General features: G+C 46.2%; 1 protein-coding gene and 1 long non-coding RNA gene across 5 annotated transcripts in view; one reads left to right on the forward strand and one right to left on the reverse strand.

Annotated features, from left to right (window-relative positions):
• The window catches only part of B3GAT1 (beta-1,3-glucuronyltransferase 1), a 68211-nt gene that overhangs the window by 45303 nt on the left and 2093 nt on the right, over positions 1–20815 (forward strand). For 2 of the 4 annotated variants that reach the window (XM_081843169.1, XM_081843168.1), the window contains exons 2-5: positions 200–642; positions 6188–6696; positions 18081–18377; positions 20447–20568. In XM_081843169.1, coding sequence (XP_081699295.1) covers positions 456–642; positions 6188–6696; positions 18081–18377; positions 20447–20533 — 1080 coding nt within the window. In that variant the 5' untranslated portion in view covers positions 200–455 and the 3' untranslated portion in view covers positions 20534–20568. The remainder of the gene's footprint in view (positions 1–199; positions 643–6187; positions 6697–18080; positions 18378–20446; positions 20569–20815) is intronic. The other 2 variants (XM_081843171.1, XM_081843170.1) reach the window with 2 other exon arrangements.
• On the reverse strand, positions 19431–20453 carry LOC309331175. The gene is made up of 2 exons (XR_014151752.1): positions 20318–20453; positions 19431–19626 (listed from the first exon to the last, which is right to left on the reverse strand). It is a non-coding gene; the product is annotated as an uncharacterized lncRNA (long non-coding RNA).

The raw sequence follows: 20815 nt of genomic DNA on the forward strand, positions 1-20815 counted from the left end.
CCATCCCTGCTGTAGATACCCAGTGGCAAAGGAAAGGCTCTTTGCACATGCTCAGAGTTTACCCTAACAGGTTCCAGGGCTGAGTCAAGACCCAGACTGATGCTGCAACTCACAAGGCAGGCTTTAGCAAGCAAAACGTTGAACCCGCCCAGCCCTCAAGCGCTTCTTTCTGCCTCTTCCTTTCTGCTTTTCCTTGCAGGCCTCTGTCCAAATGGGACCCTGAAGTCCTCCTCGCTGGCGGCTCCCACGATATTGCCTGGAGGAACGTCCCCCGCTTGCAGCGGCCTGTCCTTCCTCCTCCTTCTCCTCCTCTGGCAGCAGCTGTCCCTGCAAACCTGCTTGTGCAATGGGTGGGTTGTGAGTACTGGTAAGACCTACGAGCCGTGCCACCTTCTGCCTCCTCTCTCTCTCTCTCTCTGCCGTTGTTCCTTCTTGTCCATTTATCTCTGTTCTCCATGTCCTCTGCTGTTCTGTCTCTGGGGTTCTCGCTGTCAGGTAATGAGGAGCTGTGGGTCCCTTCAGCCTTGGAGATGCCGAAGCGTCGAGACATCCTGGCTATCGTGCTGATAGTTCTTCCCTGGACACTGCTCATCACCGTGTGGCACCAAAGCACCATTGCTCCGCTGCTTGCCGTGCACAAGGGTGAGGAGAAAGCCACCGGCCTGGGCCAACTGCGCCCACCTCTTGCTTCCACTACCGCCAACCCAACACCCCCATGGCTCATTCCCAGTTCTTCCATCATCACCCGGCTCATTTTCATCCTCGGGCAGCTCACAGCCACACAGCATTCTTCCAAGCTTCTTGCAGGGTGGAAACGGTTTTGGAGTTTATATGGGTTGGTTTTACTTAGACTGTGTACATTCTCTCATTTATTCTGCATCCAGTGCATCCCCCGCCCAGAGGCAGCAATGCTTCTGAATGCCAGTTGCTCAAAACTGCAGGAGGAGAGGGTTCCTCTCGGAGTCAAATCCTGCTTGCCATTTTCCCACTGAGAATAGGATGCTGGACTAGGTAGGCTCCCCTTGGCCTGATCCAGCAAGGCTCTTTCTGTGTTCAGGAAGCAGTGTACACAAGATGTTAACCTCCTTCCACTAGGGCTCGATGATATATGTTTCCTACCTTGGCCAAATCAGACAGACAGTGGCTCTCTGGGCTCCTTTGCAGCCGTGTTGCCTGATCCTTTTACCTGGGAGATGCCAAGGATTGAACCTGATTCCTTCTGCAAGCAAAGTCCGAGCTCTTCCACTGAGTTGTATTTCCTTCCCTGTTTATCTCTCTTGGCTTGCAGCCACAGAGATGAGGTTTATCTCCATGACTCTTGTCAAATCTTTCATTTTTAAAGCCTTCTAAACTCCTGGCCACCGCAGCATCTTGTGGGAGCAACAGGGCTTGTTTTGCATGTAGGAGGCAAAGGACAAGATGTCACCTCCCTCAGTCAGGTAGAGAAACCTCACCTTACTTTAGCATTGGTGATCCTGAAGTTCCCTCCACCACACCTAAAGGGTAGTTGAGATGGGTCAGGACAGGCCACAGGGCACACACAGACCTGTCTCCCAGCCGAGAGAAACAGATGGAGAACTCAGGAAGAGCAGCCAGGATCCAGTGTGACCTGTGACAGTTAAGGAGTAGCATTCCTAGACTTCCCATGACTGGTAAGGATAAGGAATTTCCCTTTTGTCAAGTCAGATCACTGATCCATGCAGCTCAGTGTTGTCTACACTGGCCGGCAGAGACTCTCCAGAGTTTCATGCAAGGAGTTTTCCCCAGCCCTACCTGGAAATGTCAGGAGTTGGCCCTGGTACCTTCTGTGTACAACACACGTGAGCTAAGACCTCATCCCTGCCAGACGACTTCTAAGCAGAAGCCATGGGGGAGAATGAGACCGTCTTTACTGGACACCTAAATAAACCACAACATTGGTGCTCGGTGAACATCCTTGAGGAAGGTGTTCCTCCGAAAAGGCATCATCTCCAGGTACCACCCATCTAATTTCTGAAAGTGCAATACATGGTATATGCAGCTGCAGTAAATGGTATCAGTGAAGGGTCAGGCTTATGTGGAAACAAGAAGTTGCCTTATGCCCAGCTTAAGCACTGGTCAGCTGAGCTCAGCATTGTCTACACTGACTAGCAGGGGAACTCCAGCATTTCAGAGAAGAGTCTTTCCCATCTGTATTTGGAGATGCTCAGGACTGAACCTGGAGCCTTGTGGTTGCCACTGAGCTACTGCTCTTTGACCTTTCCATAAAGTAGAATGCAATGACACAACCTTAAGTTCCGGTATATGTTTCATTCATGGAAGTATATTTTCTGCTAACTTTATATTTTGGTGTATTTCCTTTTTTTCCCATTTAAAAATATTTTTAAACCATCCTGGGAAAATGGTTGGAGAGAGGTATAAAAATGCTGATAAAAAATAAATATAAATAATAAAGTTAGTGCCATTTAGCATAGCCACAGTTACGGAGCTCATATATTTATTGTAGTTGCAACACCTTTCTTCTAAGGAGTTCAGGGTAATGTATACATGGCTCTTCTCCTCCTCCTTTAATGATGGGAGTTAAGAATAAAGCAACATCTGATGGACAACAAGTTCTCCCCTGTCCTAAACTGATCATCCCCAAGGTCTAATAAGAATCAACAAAGAAAATCCTTACCAGGCTATCCAGGATTTTAGTCCAATATACTCTGGATTATGCTGGGCTTTTGATGCGAACCACAATGCAAGCTCTAAAGGCTGGTGTCAATTACTTTGGATCTCTCTCAAATGCATTTTTTTGGGGGGGCCATAAGCTAGAACAGGATTCTCCAACTTCAGATATTTTGGACAGCAACTTCCATCAGCCCCAGGCAACAAGGCCAATGGCTGTGGATGATGGGAATTGGAGTCCAATATGGAGGGCATCACCACAGTCACCTCTGCCATAGAAAACGGACAGGCTTGTGTGGATGCAGACAGTTCTTGGCATACAAACTCAGAAGCAAGATGAAGCATTAAACGTGGGACTGTTCAGTCACGACCTTTGGGCGAATGCTGTTAAATGGAGGTTGGGTGGCTTTAAAAAGAGGGTTAGAGAAATCCTTGGAAGAGAAGGCTGCTACTAGTCGTAACAGCTATGAGCTACCTCCATAAGCAGAGGCAATTTGCCTCTGACTTCTGTCACTAGGAATCACGAGCAGGAAGAGTGCTGTTGCACCCGTGTCTTGTTTCTGGGCTTCCTACAGGCATCTGCTTGGTCACACTGAGAATAGGATGCTGGACTTAGATGGACCATTAGTCTGACCCAGCAGCCCTCTTCTAAGCAAATTTCTTCACCTTTTGGATGAAGCTATGGGCAAAGCGTTTCACTACATTAGGATTAAAATGTGGTTGAGCTGCTGGTATGCTGACTGAAATGGCTCCATGAATCAGCTACCCATTCCTGGAAAGAGCAAAAAACATCTAACCTTTAACTGGTAAACAGACTGGTGGGGCAATTCTATTTCAGTCCATTATGAATAACCTTAAAGTATGGGGGAGTGGCCATGGCAGCTAATTTCTTGCAACCACAGGAGAGCATGTCCAACTGTACCTCGAGTAATTGCAAACAGAAATTATTATTATTATTATTATTATTATTATTATTATTATGCATTAATGCTGCTGCAGTTGTATTCATTCAGTGCCATATGTGTACATGTACATTTCACAAGGCCACAAACAGATGGGTTTTCACCCACAAGGAGCCTACAATCTAAAATAGACCATGCATCTTGCTAGGAAACATGAACTGCCACCATAATGTGTTGCCCAAGCATTGCTCTTTCAGGTGTCTTGCGGCTGGTGTGCCTGGCAATAGCCCCTTCCAACTTCCACATCTGGATTAGGAACTCTGGCTTTGCTTTGCCTGAACTGCCATGGTTTCCCCAAAAGGATCTTGAGAATTGTAGTTGGGTGACGATGCTGAGAATTCTTTTCCAGAGATGCCTAATGTCATGTACTGGCTGGATGCAGAAAAGTGGTGGGAGGCACCAGCGGGGAAATCCCTCACAGGAACCCAAATTGAAGAAGGCTCAGAGCCAGGGAATTGGCAGTAGGATGATGAGTGGTCAGAGTGAAAAGTGGTAGCAGACTGGCAGGAGGTGGTGTCGGAAGAGATAACAGGTTTTAGTGAGCAGGAAGAGGCTAAGGCAGAGAACAGTCCCGAACCAGGGGCAGGGGAGGAGAGGAGAGCAAATACAGATTGATAAAACACAGGCAAGATGACAGAGACTCTGATTGCTTGGGAAGGAACCAAGGGTGGAGACTTAGGTAGCTGTGGGCAGGTGGGAATCTTCAGTCCTTGCAACTGTCTCATAGAAGCAAACTCTGCCAGGAAGAGTGGCTGTGCTCACTAGACCTGGCCTCCTGGGCTTGTCTTGTTTCTTTGAGTAAATAGTTAACTGAACTGAAGCCAGGTTATTGCTGTTCCTGGCATCCACCTCTGGCACCTACAGTAAGCACGCATGTCTCCAAGAACTGCAGTGTTCAGGTTTCCCTGGAGAAAAGGAAATAACTGTCCAACAATGGTGCAAACAGGGTTTTCAGGGCACTGTATGTGGATTGAGCCCTCTGCCCCAGCCACAATCCATTGACAAGAATGGGCAACCCCTGCTGATAGAGCAGGTTCAACTGTAGCCCCTATTTAGTGATCCTGTTGTTCACTTGGTATAATCTGTAGTCTAGATACACCAAAAGAGAAGATGCTGCAGGAATCTAATGAGATTGTATGATGAGCATCCATAAACTGTCGGCAGTCACCACCGTGTTTTGGTATACGGTATATAGTTGCACACTCCTTGCTACCCCATTTACTGAGAAGTTCCAGGCTAGTTTGGTTTCCTTTGGACAGAAGAGAGCACTTATGGTGACTGTATAACATTTTGCTTTCATTTACAAAAAGGAAAGCAGTGCAAAAGCAGAAACAAACAGGAGGTCCTCCAAGCTCCTACATTATTTCTTTTAAAAGAAACACTCAAGAGACTTCTCTAGAAGATCATCTGCTGCCATGGGTGAAACATCAACAGGCCATGGGTGAAACATCAACATCAAATGTGCTATTGGTCTCACAAAGTAATAATCAGCCAGTAGCCCTGAGGGTAGAGTCATTGTTTTGCCCAAATCTGGCTGGTTCCATTTGACTTCCCCACAGCTCTCTTGGACGCATTAGTTGACAACTGTATTCTTCCAAATGCTACATTTTCCCCCCTGCTATTAAAATTAATGCCTAAACAAAATTCTAAACACTAGAATTTTGGTTCAGCATTTACATTTTAATGCAGACCTACCTAAGTCACCCCTTCTGAAACATCACTTGAACCAAAACACATCTAACCTAGAAATTCACTTTTCTTCAAATGCTGTGATGCAGTTCCCCAACCAAAAAAAGGGGTACAAAAATGCATATGTTAGAGGGAAGTATGCTTAGAAACACAGATATCCATGAAAACAGCACACCAAATGTAAACTCTCTCTATATATTGTATATACACAGGAGATTGCTGACAAAATGTGTAGATTAGGCAAAACTTCGTGTTAAAAATGTGTAGGTTCAGAGAAGCACACATTAAAATGCTGATGAATTATCATGAGGACTTAAAAGTACTGATTTGGAAATGTAGCTAAGTGAATTTAAGATTGGGAAAGCAAGAAACTAAGCGAAACCAACATTGATAGATTTGGGCCTGCATCGTGTGTTATGTTTCTTCATTTTCTATTTTCTTTTTTTTTAAAAAAAAAAAGGTGAAAAAATATATGTTGATAATTATACAGTACCATCAATTTTCCAGAGAATAGGACTCTGTCCCAAGGAGCTTACAATCTAAAAGCCAGCATATTGGGTATGAGAGAGGAGTGAGAGGGTATGCAGGAGAAGACTTGGCTGTTATGGTTGTGGATTGGAAAATCCAGATTGTCTTGGTGCAGAGCTGTGTAGATCATAAAATCGCAGAATTGGAAGGGAGCCAAAGCATCATGTAGTCAACTTCCTGTAATGCAGATGTGTCTTGAGTTTCTCCCCTCTCCATCCTTTCCTGCTAGTGTTTGGTCTCTGCTCCCGACAATCCAAACTGGAAGAGTTTCTTGCTTCTGAGCGGCCTTCTCAGCTTTCTCCAGGGAGACTAACCAGTTGTTCCCTCTCTGCCCTTCTCCTTCCCATGCTCCGCTGCAGAAGATGGTGGAGATGCCCGTCGCGACTTCGTCCAAGGCTCAGACTCCAAGGAGTACTGCCTGTCCGACCGTGACATCGTGGAGGTAGTTAGGACAGAGTATGTCTACACCCGACCACCTCCCTGGTCGGACGCCTTGCCCACCATCCATGTCGTCACGCCCACCTACAGCCGGCCGGTCCAGAAGGCGGAGCTGACACGGTTGGCCAACACTTTTTTGCACGTGATGAACTTGCACTGGATCCTAGTGGAGGACTCCCAGCGGAGGACCCCTCTCGTCACCCGGCTCCTGAGGGACACTGGGTTGAACTACACCCACCTCAATGTGGAAACCCCACGCAACTACAAGCTGAGGGGTGACATGAGGGACCCCCGCATCCCCCGGGGGACAATGCAGAGGAACCTGGCCCTACGGTGGCTGAGAGAGACCTTTAACAAGAACAACAGCCAGCCGGGGATTGTTTACTTTGCGGATGATGATAACACCTACAGCCTGGAACTCTTTGAGGAGGTAAGCTGCCAAGGGGTGGTCTTGCCCTCTGGGTTAGGTTGCCACTCCTGACCTTCAAAAGAGATGCCTCCATTATTGAGCTTAGTAGGCATCTCCACCAATGTGGTACAGAACGGATGGAAGGTGAGTGAGTACTACAGCACTCCGTGTATGTTCAGAGACTTCAGTCAGTGCTGAATATGACAGCCCATGCTATTGTGTGTCTGTACATGTGTCCTTTTTGATGCTGGTTTTCTTTACTTTTTAATAGTTTTTAATTAAATTTTCTAGTTTACATTTCAAGATATTCATTTAGACAACCTTAAGTTAATGAATTCCCTTCTTCTCTTTCAGTGGTTCATTTTGCTTACCGTACATCCCTCCATATTTTACATAAACTAGACCATTCAGTAAATCCATTGTTACACCATCAAACCTTATTTACACTTGAATTTATTTTAATGCTACCAGTGTTTTTAAATGCACACAATTTTGAAAATTGTGTAGGAAAAAATGGTGTTGGTTTTCAAGGTGCTGGTTTTCACCTATCCTTTTTTAAAAAATATAAACCTTTATTTAACATATTTCACAAATTTATACAACAATCTACTATATTACAGTTTGTATCCCATCCCATACTAGAAAAAAAGAAAATTTAAAAATACAAAAAAAATTAAAACATAAAAGGACCTAAAATAGACTTCTGATTGTTCTCGAAGAAACTAGATCATACTTGTTATATCTTACACAGTATCTTACCATCAGAAAGTTCTTCCTAATGTTAAGCTGGAATCTCTTTCCTTGTAACGTGAATCCATTGTTTTGGGTCCTACCCTCTGGAGCAGAAAGAAAACAAGCTTGCTCCATCTTCTATGTGATAGCACTTTAGATATTTGAAAAGTGCTATCATATCTCCTCTCAGTCTCCTCTTCTCCAAGCTAAACACACCCAGCTCCCTCAACAACTCATCATACGGCTTGCTTTCCAGAACCTCAGTCATATTTGTCATCAGTTTTATTTCTTTCTTACATTATTTGCAAACACTATTTCAGAGCTCAGTTGAACCCAAGTCTCCCACGTCCTAGTCAGTGGTGGCTGATGTCCATTGGGTTTGGTGGGGTGGAAAGCATTGAGATCAGTGACAGGCAAACACCCACAAATTCCAGTTTTGCCCTCCTCCCTGTTGAGTTCTACAGTGGCAGCACTGAGCCTGTTTATTTCATTTTCCCGAGGTTGCTCTGTTATTTTCCACACCACGGTTAAGCTTTCCACATGGCATAAAAGTCAGTTCTGGAAAACCTATGGAATATAGTGCATGTTTAGCACTCCTTTCTGTGTTTTCTGATTCCAGGAAGTGGGGTGGGGACCTCTTTGCAGGCCCCTTAAGCCAGAAAATGGAGGGAGTAAAGTGACAAAATTGGGGGCCATATGCTAGCATGCAGTTATTTCCCCGATGTGTTCATGGGGGAATCATGGGGGCATAGAAACAGGCATGTGCAGAAAGGGTGGGGGAATAGTGACATTTTCCAGTGTTGTTCACTGTGGTGTCAACCCAACACACGCACCAGTGTGAATGAAATTTAGTGTCATGTGCCTGCATATCGGTCAAAAAAACCAAAGTCCCATAACACAACAGGTACTGCAGTCTGAAGGGAATGTTAGAAAACAGGACTGAAGCACTGGCATGATTAGGAAAACAACTAATGCAATATCCCCTACATCTGAATGTACCCTGAGACTATGGAGAAGGAATCTTTTGGCAGGCAGTGCCAGCCCTGGACTAGCTATAAGTAGGTGGGGGGGAGGGCTAAGGGCAGACTGAGGTTGGTGGGGCTGTACCCTATTCACCCTCATGCGGACTACAACTCCCATCATCCCTAGCTAACAGGACCAGGGGTCAGGGATGATGGGAATTGTAGTCCCAAAACATCTGGAGGGCCAAGTTTGGCCATGCCTGTCCTAGTCTGACACTCTAACCGCTACACCATGCTGTATTTCTTAAGAATAAGGCTGCCACCTCTCATATAGAAGAGGAACACAGCTTACTGGCATCTCCTAAATGATGCATACTCATTGACCGTAGCACCGAGGGCAAGGTTGCTGTTAAAAGAAAAAATCTTCTGGGAGGTGAAACAGCAGCAGCAACAGACACACACACCACACACACCCAAAAAATCTTGGCTCATCTGCATACTCACTCCTGCAGCGAAAGGGTATTAACTCTGATTCATTGCCGGCAGTGCGTAGGAGCTGTTAGAGAACAGAGAAATGACACACTGCTTCCCCCGAGGATTTACAAATGAAGTAATTTTCGACGACATCATAATGTTAATTAATTTAAACGCAGGCAAATTAAACATTGCCCATTGCCTAGGCATGGAGTCCAAGCTAAATAAAATTGGCAAAGACCAGCAGGCAGGCTGAAAATTGCAGGAGGATATGAGAAAAAGAAAAAAAAGAAACTGACTGATAGGTTTGTAACAGGCCAGGAACCAACCTTCGACTTAGCAACAGGAAATAGTGAACTGGGGGGTCTAGTTCACACAACAGGAAATAGTGTGAACTGGGATCTAGTTCACACAACCCAAACAAACAGGAGTTCCTTCAGGTTATTCTTGTGTGCAGGTCAAGCTGTCCTTGACCACATTCACACTGCACTTTCAATGCTCTATGATGTCACTTGAAACAGTCATGGTTTCTCCCAAAGAATTGTGGGAGCTGTAGTTTGTTAAGGGAGCTGAGAGTTGATAGGAGGCCCCTATTTGCCTCCTAGAGGTACAATTCTCAGAGTACCCTACGAAGAGAGATGGGGGTTGTCCACATTTCCGCTAGAAAGCACAGGTTCGAGCAGTTTTCTCCTTGTCTCGCACTTTCTAGGCACAGGTCTGAGCGTTTCCCCCCTTGTCTCACTCCTTTCCCCAAGGGAAAGCCCACTCTTTAGTGATAGATCAGAACAAATGGCAATCCAGGGAACATCCAAATTGCTGTTTGCTATGATTGAGCTCTAAAGAGCAGTTTTCCCTGGGGGAAATTAGCAGCACAAAAGGAAGCGTGGAAAGGTATTGTACCGGTCCTGTATAATACAGGATTGTCCCATATTTCAGTGTGAAGTGCTACATCCTGTATTGATACAGTTTTGTCCTGTATTTCAGGTCTTTTCTCTGTGTGTCACTGTCTCTCTCTCCCTGTGAAGTTAGGGATCCTCTCCAAACACCTGTGTGTGAAAGGTCATATTATTTCAGCTCTGGATAGCCAAGCACAGACAAATTTACAAATTCATGTGTATGTGTATGTGTGACAAATTCCAGAGGGGCCATCCTGTTAGGCTGCAATAGATTGTAATGGATTGTTTTGAAATCACTTCAGCACCAGATGAAAAAATATATACCACCCCCCCCCAAATCACTCCACCCTGTCCTGTATTTTGCCAAAACAAAGATGGCAACCCTAAGTATGGATAAACCCACTCTGAGCTCCTGTTCCCATCAGCCCCAGCCAGCATGACTAATGGTCGGGGATGGCAGGAGATGTAGTCCAGTATCATCTGAATGGCACCAGTTTGAAGGGGAACCCAAAGTAGATTCCACAAGCCCACCTCTGCCTCACACCAGCTGTCAGTGGTTCTCTAGGGGTCTTTGACCACCTTAGCTGGAGGTGCTGGGGACTAAGCCTGAGAACTGCTGCATGAAAAATATGCTCTCTCCTGCTGGTCTGTAGTCCTTACCAACTCTGTTGATATCCTTGCTTGTTCATTAGCTATAAAAGTACCTAAAGTTGCTAAGCACTGTAAAAAATAAATAAATAAATCAGAAATACTGTAGTCTAAGCCTTGACCCGAGGCTTATAAGCGAAAGGAAAGAGGCATGGCACATTGGAAAGGAAAGGAGAGTTTTGGAGAACCAGTTTCAGGAAGCTATCAACTTATTTTGATAGCTTATTCATTCAGATTTTCTGCAATGGAGGCTGCATGCACACTGCACAGGTAAAGCACATATAAAGTGCATGGCTTCCCACAAAGGATGCTGGGAGCTGTCATTTGCTAAAGGTGCTGGGAATTGTCACTTTGTGAGGGATAAAGTACAGTTCCCAGGTTTCTTTGGGGGAAGTGGTGTGATTGAAATTGGCGGGGTTTACACAGCCCAACTCTGTTTCCCTTCTCTTTTCTTCCTAACGGGTCATCATGCCTTTTCAGGTGCTCTGCCACTGAGTTGCTCTTCCCCTCTAATCTAGCCTGGTGCCCTCAGGTGTCGGAGAGGTTACCCTCCCTTCACCAGCTCTGAAGTAAATCCAACTTTCAGTCTGGGCGGCTTCGGTAAAGGGGTATGCAGAAGCAGGAGGGCACCACCATATCCTTTGCCACAGGCATCAGAATATCTTGGGGCTGGCCTTGCAGCCTCCCCAACCAGCGCTTTTTGTGCCTCCCTAAGAGGAAGGAATGTTGCATCCTGATATACTTAACCATCTCAGTCCTGTCTCAGGTCACATCTGCGTCAGTTCTCATTTACAGCACTCTGATACCATGTGAATAGGCATTACAGTGGTACCTTGGTTCTCGAACGGCTTAATTGTCGAACAAATCGGCTGCCGGATGCCACAAACCCAAAAGTAAGTGTTCTGGTTTGTGAACGTTTTCTGGAAACCGAACATCCGACACAGCTTCTGCTTGAGTGCAGGAAGTTCCTGCAGCCAATCACAAGCCGCGCCTTGGTTTTTGAATCATTTCGGGAGTCAAACAGACTCCCAGAATGAATTAGGTTTGGCAACCAAGGTACCACTGTACTTCCCCTCAAAGAATCCTGGGAACTGCAGTTGGCTAAGAGTACTGGGAAGCATACCTCTGTGAGCGGGACGGAATCTCCTAACCATTCTCAGCACCATTAGCAAAGGACTAGAGCAAAGTCCCAGAATTATTTGGGGGAAATGTTTATTTACACCATTTCTGTACCACTTAAATATAAAATAATATATCTCTAAGCGGTGTAGAGAAAACAAAAGCAGACAACTTAAACAACAAATATTACAGAAAATACACATTAATACAAAATTACTTATAGACATAAACCAATATCAATTCTGTCACCTTTGGACACAACCTGCTGGCTCTCACCCAGGACCCCACCCATCCACTCTGGCTCTCACTCAGGGTCCAAACAAACTCTCAGTTCCCCTATAAATATCTCACAAAGTGAAGGGTTGCTACTGACCTCACCCTAGTCCAGGCATAGGCAAACTTGACCCTCCAGATGTTTTGGGACTACAACTCCCATAATCCCTGACCACTGGTCCTGTTAGCTAGGATTTGTAGTCCCAAAACATCTGAAGGGCCAAGTCTGCCAATGCCTGCCCTAGTCTCTCTAGGCTTGCTTTCTATGGGCAAGCCCAAGGCAGATGGAGTTCCTTCAGGCTGCTGCAGCAATGTCCCATCCAGCTGACCCCCCCCCCTTTCTCCAGCCTCTGCCACCCTTCTCTTCTAGCTATAATTGTGTGGCATGGATGCTACAGCTCTCTCATTCTTCTCCATTGTTTTCTCTCTGGTGAGCATTTTTATTTGGTGATTTCTTCTGCCCCCACATTCCTTTCTGCCCCCACTGCCTGTCAAGAACCTTGAGGCTGCTGTCTGTGGGCTTGGGGCATCCATCAGGGCAAGTTTGCTGATGTTGCTAAATTGTCCAGGGTCATTTGAGCAATAAGAGATTGCGAAGAGCTCTAACAGGACCTCTCCGAAAGGAGGGAATAGGCATTAACATGGCAAATGCAGTGTAAAGCGATGCATATCGGCATAAAAATTCTTAATTCCACATATATGTTCACTGTCAATGACTGACCATGAGCAAGACCTTGTGGTCATAGCAAATAGCTTGATGAAGATGTCGCCCCAGTGTGCAATGGCCATTGGCAAAAAATTCCATGGTAGGGATCATTAGGAAAGGAATTGAAAATAAAGCTGCCAATAGAAAAATGTCATTATACAAATCTATGGTGCAACCGCATTTGGAATACTGTGTGTAGTTCTGGTTGCCTCACTTTGAAAAGGTTATTGTAGAGTTGGAAAAGGTTCAGGAAAGGGCAATTTCAGTGATTGAGGGGGTGAGGAGATGCTCCTATGAGGAAAGGCTTCAGCATTTGGGAGTAAACGAGCATTTGGGAGTAAATGAGAAAAGGCGAGTAAAACATGACATGACAGAAGTGTACAGTGGTACCTCTGGTTACGTATTTAATTCGTTCCAGAGGTCTGTTCTTTTTTAAAAATAATTTTTATTAGTTTTCCATTAAACAATCCAATCATATCACATTAATTACTCCGAATTATACCAATACATATCATAAAAATCCAAATATTTTGCCGAATTTTAAATTTTTGTTGGGGGTACCCATGCTTCGAGTTCAGAACTCTGTTCTGAACCAGAGGTCCGTTCTTAACCTGAAACTGTTCTTAACCTGAAGCACCATTTTAGCTAATGGGGCCCCCTGCTGCTGCCGCACCTCCGGAGCACGATTTCTGTTCTCATCCTGAAGCAAAGTTCTTAACCCGAGGTATTATTTCTGGTTTAGCGGAGTCTGTAACCTGAAGCGTATGTAACCTGAAGCGTATGTAACCCGAGGTACCACTGTATACAAATATGCATGACACAGAGAAAGTGGATAGAGAAAAGTTTTTCTCCGTCTCTCATAACACTAGAATTTGTGGGCATCCATTGAAGCTGAATCTAGGAAGATTCAGGACATATAAAGGAAAGCAGTTCTTCATGCAGTGCTTAGTTACACTATGGAACTCAAATCCACAGGAGGCAGGGATGGTCACGAACGTGCATGACTTTAAAAGAGGATTGAACAGATTCATGGAAGATGGGGATATCCATGTCTACTAGCCATGATAACTACGTTCTGCCTCCACAGTCATAGGCAGTGGTGCTTCTGAACCACACAAGGCGAAGGTGCTCTTGTGCTCAGATCCTGCTTGAGGGTTTCCCATGAAACAGTGCTGGTTGGCCACTGTGAGAACAGGATGCTGCACTAGATAGGCTACTGGCTCTTCCCGTGTTCTTGTGCTCAGAGTGAGGCCCATCCATCTTACCAGGTTTCAAATATTTCTTGCTCAGAGGTGGGCACTGTGAAATAATAGGATAAGGCAATACTTGCCCATATGGTATCAGGAGATGCTGCACCAGGCAGCACAGCTGGTGTGGCCTCTGCCCCCTCCTCTTTTGCCAGCACCGCAGATGTACAGTGGTACCTCAGGTTAAGTACTTAATTCGTTCCAGAGGTCCGTTCTTAACCTGAAACTGTTCTTAACCTGAAGCACCACTTTAGCTAATGGGGCTCCTGCTGCTGCTGCTGCGCCGCCGGAGCACGGTTTCTGTTCTCATCCTGAAGCAAAGTTCTTAACCCGAGATACTGTTTCTGGGTTAGCGGAGTCTGTAACCTGAAGCGTCTGTAACCTGAAGTGTCTGTAACCCGAGGTACCACTGTACTTCTGGAAGCCAGCTTCCCAAAGTGCCATGACAAAAGGAGGAAGAAGAATGGCAGGGTCAAGGTAAGCTTTGGTGCTGGGCTCTGGTGTGAGCCAACTGACTTGTGCGACCAGAGCACGGGAGCCAAAACAGGATGTCCTGGATTGGGATCAGAAGCTGGGGTGGCTTCTGACCACCTGGGCTGTCCCACTTAAAATGGGACACTTGGAGGGCATGGACTTTCTGCAGGCAAATCATGCCTTCTGTCATAGAGCTTTGACCCTTCTTCCCCTTTCACGAGCCTGTTGTTTCCCTGGTCAAATATTAAAGGGCACCAGGTGATCCACAGGCACAGGCTACAATGTGGAATGGCAGGCCCAGTGGTAGAGTGGAGCAGAAACACAAAGGGAGCACAGCTCTGGGACTTGTACAGAGCAGGGGCTATGATGTCATCTTCAGGCGCTTCAGGCTACCTACCACCACCTTCCTTGCCACAGCAAATGAATGGGCCAACAATGGAGTTTCCAGCTTTGTTTGTGATGGATTAGCATAAGCGAGGAAGTCAGAGAATGAGGAAGAGAATCTTTCCTTTCCTTCATTGGCATCCCTGTGCCATGCTAGCCCTCTAAACAGCAACACATCTATGCAATATTGTTTGCATTCTTAATTAAAAGCTAACAGTTGCATCCCAGTTGGCTGAAGATCTTTTGCTAGGGCTGAGTGTGTTTTACAAGGTGAACAGTCAACATCAGGCACCTGTGAGTTCAAAGATTTCTCCCAAGAACACACAGGATTGCAACCATGCTGCTCCTAATATTTTGCATTTTTTTGTTCTCTAGCGTTTGTGCAAGTGCTTCCTATACTTTTGAACCCTCCTTGGGGCAGAGGCCATGGGGGTAGTCATGATAAGCTCTTGCACTTCTAGATTCACCAATTATTCATTCAAAAGGCAACCCTAGATTCCTTTGTCTCTCTTCAGTCTTTTGGGGTTATTTTACTATTGTTTATCCAGCACTTTATAATTTATCTAGCACCATCTGTACCCATAATGTTCATAGTAGCATAAACAACGCATATGTCCTTTCTCCAGGGACTTTGTCATCTAATTTTAAACAGTCTTGGTGGATGGGGGTGAGGGTGGGTGTAGACAAAAGAAGTGAGGTGTGCATGCAAAAAAAGTGAAAAGATCAAAGAAAAGTAAAATCAGTTTCATTTACTTAGCTTTTGTTTCAGTAGGGGAACATGTACAAAAAATGTATGACTTTATGATGCACTGAGAGACGTGGGAACAAAATGACAAGAGTCCTGGAGTGGTAGAGCAGACGGTGCCACAGATCTTCAAACAGCAGATCAGATGTACCATCCCTGAATGCTCATTTTGCACTTAAAAAAAAACAACCTTCTATGTAGACTGTAGGACAGCAAGGAGCTAGGACAGAGCAACTTGCTGCTTGCAGGGAATTGGTGTTTGTGTTTACCTAAAGGTCACAGGGACGCAGGTGGCACTAGGGACATGGGTGGCGCTGTGGATTAAACCACAGAGCCTAGGACTTGCCGTTCAGAAGGTTGGCGGTTTGAATCACCGCAACGGGGTGAGCTCCCATTGCTCGGTCCCTGCTCCCGTCAACCTAGCAGTTCGAAAGCACGTCAAGTGCAAGTAGATAAATAGGTACCGCTTCGGCGGGAAGGTAAACGGTGTTTCCATGCACTGCTCTGATTCACCAGAGGTGGCTTAGTCATGCTGGCCACATGACTCAGAAGCTGTATGCCGGCTCCCTCGGCCAACAAAGCAAGATGAGCGCTGCAACCCCAGAGTCGGCCATGCCTGGACCTAATGGTCAGGGGTCCCTTTACCTTAAAGGTCACAGGGCAAGTGATACCCACCACCTGCCTACCTCCTGAAGGTGCCACACAGTCCTTCATCTCCCACCTAGCCCCTGGCCCCAGAGTCTCCCATCTTAATTTGTGGCACGTGTGGACCAACTTGAAGCCCAATGAGCCATGGACAAGGTCTATTTTGAGGAGGACTCTGGATGACCATATAACTGGGGGAATAGGAATGCCTTTAAGAGGGTGCATCCCAACTGTTATATATTTTGCAGGAGGAACTCAAAAACATACCATAAATTTAGATTTACACAAATAAAATACTCTTAAATTATTGTTATTTTTTGTGGTGAAACATATGGGGCAAATGAATGATTAGTGGAAAGACTATGAACATCCTGCAAGCAAATCAGGATAAATGCTCGTTGTCGTCTAACCACCCAGCACACAAAAAATAAAGACTGGCTATTGTCTGATTTCCGTGTTAGCTTTGTATAAGCAAACCTGGATGAAATATTGGACAAGCAGGTTGTCTAAGGAAGGCCTCAGAAAGCTGGAATTATTTTGGGAGAGCTCAGGGTAACAGCAGACTTGGAAGAGCGCAGATTTGAAGCAAACAGCTGATGGGCGTCGTCCTTAAGCAACATTTTGGGGGCAGCAGGTTGGTGAAAGCAGTTGAAGGGGAATGACAGAAATTGGGCACTGAATGTGGACACACCCAGGAGGGGAAATATAATTCAGTACACAGTGGATGCAGTTTAGAAGCTGCACGTGTAATACGGAACTCCCCTCCCCCTTATTTTATTTTATTTTTTGCAGGATGTTTCTCAGGCTTTGATTCTGTTTTTGCTGTTGCTGTCAACAGATGCTTGTGTATGAGGAAAGCCATTTTGCAGACCCTCTGCAAAAGCAGGTGGCTGAGTTTTGTGGCATCTCCGTCTCCCTTTCCTGCATAGGGGGGGCGGGTGGCTGGGGGAGACAGACTGGAAGCCAGCGGGGCTTGCTGCAGAGCAAACCTTTTATTGGTGTCTCTCTCTTCTGCTGGCCCCGTGGGTGGCTTGAGCTCTTAGCAAGTGTATAATGCAAGAGGCTAAGTGCCTTGGACTCCTCCGGGCTCTCTTGCTGTAATTAGCAGTGACGAGAGACTTGATGAAAGATCGGGGAGACGGAGCCTCGTGGAGCACCAAGCAAGTTAAGCGAGCAGCCGCAGCTTCGGCGGAGAGACAGCTCCCACCTGTGGCCCTCTGGTGCGGAAGAAGGAAGAGCGAGCCGTTTTTAGAAGCTGAGGAGAATTCTGCAGAAGCTCTTTGGGGAATCTGAAGTGCTACAACTTCACGCAAATGCCCTGCCCTCCGCCACTGGGAACAGTTTTTATGTCACTTAGGGACATAGGAAGTTGCCTTATGCTGAGTCTGACCCCTGGTCCATTGAGCTCAGTATCCTCTGCACTGATTGGCAGTGGTTTCCCAGGATTTCAGGCAGGTGGAATCTCTCAGCCCCACCAGGAGATGCCAGGGAGTGAACCTGGGACCTTCTGCATGCAAAGCAGATGGCCTGTCCTTGAGTTACTGTCCTACCCATCATACGGAGCTGCATTCTACTGGACCAGATCATTGGTCATTCTACTGAATGGCAGTAGCTGCTCAGGGATTCAAACAGGATTCTTTCCCGGCCCTATTCAGAGATGCTGGGGATTAAACCTTTGCTTTCCCACATCAAGACTTGGGGCAACTTGATAAGGCGTGTCCATAAAAAGACTCAGCAGACGTGACACATTTCGATTGTTGTGTGGTACATTCGTAGTGGGCCTCTGCCACTTCTGGCTGTGTGTGTCTGAATGGTACATCTTGCTTTTTAAAACAACAACAAACAACAATCCTCCCCTCCGTTCAGACTACTAGCCGATCAGGGAAAAGTTTTCTCCCTTGTGTGCTAGCTTTTCAAATGCAGGGATTTTGGTGATTAAGGGAGATGTAAACATCCACCGACATTTCCTCTGTTTTATGACCTGTTCTGTACCAGCAGAAAAATGCAGTGGGAATGAGGTGGTGAAGACCTGAGATGGTAGAGCCAACTGTACAACTTCATACAGAAGCCTACTCTTTCTCTCTCTTTCTTCATTTCCAGATGCGGACTACCAGGAAAGTGTCAGTCTGGCCGGTGGCCTTTGTGGGTGGCTTGCGCTACGAGTCGCCCAAAGTGAATGCTGCTGGGAAGGTCTACGGGTGGAAGACTGTATTTGACCCTCACCGGCCTTTCGCCATTGACATGGCAGGCTTTGCTGTGAACCTCAGGCTCATCCTCCAGCGACCTCAGGCTTACTTCAAACTGCGAGGAGTGAAGGGCGGATACCAAGAGAGTAGCTTGCTCCGGGAGCTGGTGACCCTGAACGACCTCGAGCCAAAAGCTGCCAATTGCACTAAGGTACCATTTTCCTTCCAGATGTTCTACTTCCAGAACGGTTGGGGCTTCTTTACCCAAGGTCTCCTCTGGATGAAGCAAACTACCCCAGACTTGTGCTTCTGTTTTGGTGGACTTCCATAGGTGGCTTTCCCCTCTGGTTTGGGGAACCACTGATTTGCTTTCATGTGGTCCCAAAGGCCAAAAACAAACAAAACAAATTATCAAGAGCCTTTGGTCTTTTTGCAGTTTGCAGCACAGCCTGAGCCTGGGCCTAAGTCATAAGACAAGGGTAAAAACCCATGTTTATGAACCACAGTGTATGTGACTGGAAGGAGGGAGGCCTGTCTTCTGTTCCACATGCCAGTTGAGAACACCTCTATTGCAGAGCGAAGTGACCTTCCATTTTAATTGATAAGGGGGGGGGGGACCCTGTATCAAAAGTTGGGAAAGGGGGAAGGAGGGTCTGCCCCACAAGCCGGCAGAAATCCTTTCATCTTCCATAAGCAGCCCTGACTCCCGTTTCCAAACAGCCAGGCCATCTTTCTTGCCAGGCAGTAAAAGGAGCCTACAGCTTTGAGCATAAAACGGGATCGATTGAACATGCAGTTCATTGTCATGGCAACAGGACGAGGTGAGGAGCATCAAGAGGAAGAGCTGAAGGGGAACGGGAGGGTTTCTCTCCAAAGGGCCACGCTGGCGGCAGCAGACAGAAAGAGCAGGGGGAGAAGGAACCTGTAAACAAAGGAGTCACTGGGCACACACCTTTGCTTAGGGAGGAAGTTTGCCGAGTTTGAGAATGGGGCTCAGGGAGGTTACGCTCCTGCTTGGCAGAAAGCAACATTTGGTACCTGGCATCTGCTGCTCATACACCTGCAGCCAGCATGATGTACAACAGGGGGCGACAAATCCTTTTCAACCTGTGGAAGAGTTCAGAGAGCCAAGCAAAGGGACCTGGAAGGCTGTATTCTGCCTCCAGGCCAGAGGTTCCCACTCCTGCTATATGAGAAAGAGAAATAATACAGAAATACATTCCTCCCTGTGTGTGCAACATTCCAACTCATTTACGCAAGATACTATGAGAGGAGTCCATTTTATTTTTAACCATAGACACACTGCCAATCAAACTCTTGTTTCTGGAGCAGATCTTGTTGATAAGTCTGCCACTTTAGGGAAACTTGCACCAATTTTCTCAACCATTACTTGGACACAGGTAACTGGGCTGGTCTGCACTGCAGAACACGGACAATCTTAGCAGCTCAGAAGCAGCAATCTGGTGGAGAGATGACTGTGAGTCTCAATCTGGTAACTTGAATACAATAATGGGTTCAACAGCTCTTGCACTTGGAGTGACGGCATCTAATGCTAGAGACCAGCAGGTCTGAGCACAATTAAAACTCCACTAGAGATGGATCAAGCCAACCTGATCTGTCAATTGCACAAGTGATTCAGGTACAGGAGAGATCGGCAGCTGGTGGCTTAGTCGTTCAGTTCAGCCCTCAGAGGCTCCCCCCTTTCTTTTCTGCTGTATATCTGGAACTGAAAAAGCAAGAGGAGAGCAATTTGCCAAGCATTTGTCAGGCCCCAAATCATGGCTAGCAGCACATCTGGCTCATTGGGTCGCCAGTTGCACAGATCTTCCCTAGCCTTAGGGCAAGCTTACATGGGAATGGGTTCAAGGAGTGTATTTTCTCATACCTCCACTGAAAAGGTAGCTGGTGTCTCATACATCACAAGAAAATGTAAGGACTGGCAAAAAGATGGATAAGCCCAAGGATTGTGACTGTTGATAAGACAAGTGCACAGGTCAGTCAGCAAGTGTGCTGAAGGATGGGGTTAATGCCCTGAAACACGATGCCATAAAATGGGTCATTTCTGCCCATGCTCCATTTCCCTGTCTTATTGGCTCACAAGAAACAGAAGAGGAAGGAGGGGGGGAAAACCCCATAAGGCTTTTCACCAACCTACTCCAAGGTTTTGAGACTTGGGGAATTTGAGACTTAGCCTCTGGGGGATTTGGTTAGCTGTGCTGCTGGTTTGCTAATGTTCAGGTGATAGAGATCTAATTTCTTTCCTCCCTTCTTCTCATGCAGATCCTTGTTTGGCACACAAGGACGGAGAAACCCGTGCTGGTGAACGAGGGGAAAAAAGGCTTCACAGATCCAAACGTGGAAATCTGACATTGTGTTGCAAAAAGAGAGAAAACAAATAGCAGGTATCATTTTTTTCCTACATTCCTACATTCACATCACTATGGTCACAAACCATTAGCTGTGGGTCTCAGTTTCGCCATCTCCTTTGTACTGTTTAGCACAACTTAGTTTTAAAAAGGAAAAGGTTTTCACCCTGCAGGCTGCTTTGAGACACATGGGGGGAAGCAAGGTGCACATTTTAAAAAACATAATATATATATATGGTGTCATTTGGCCACAGTGAAATGTTTTCCCATTTGCTGGTTGGTG

The sequence above is a fragment of the Podarcis erhardii genome (assembly GCF_964252035.2).
Source record: "Podarcis erhardii genome assembly, chromosome: 16".
NCBI lineage: Eukaryota > Metazoa > Chordata > Lepidosauria > Squamata > Lacertidae > Podarcis > Podarcis erhardii.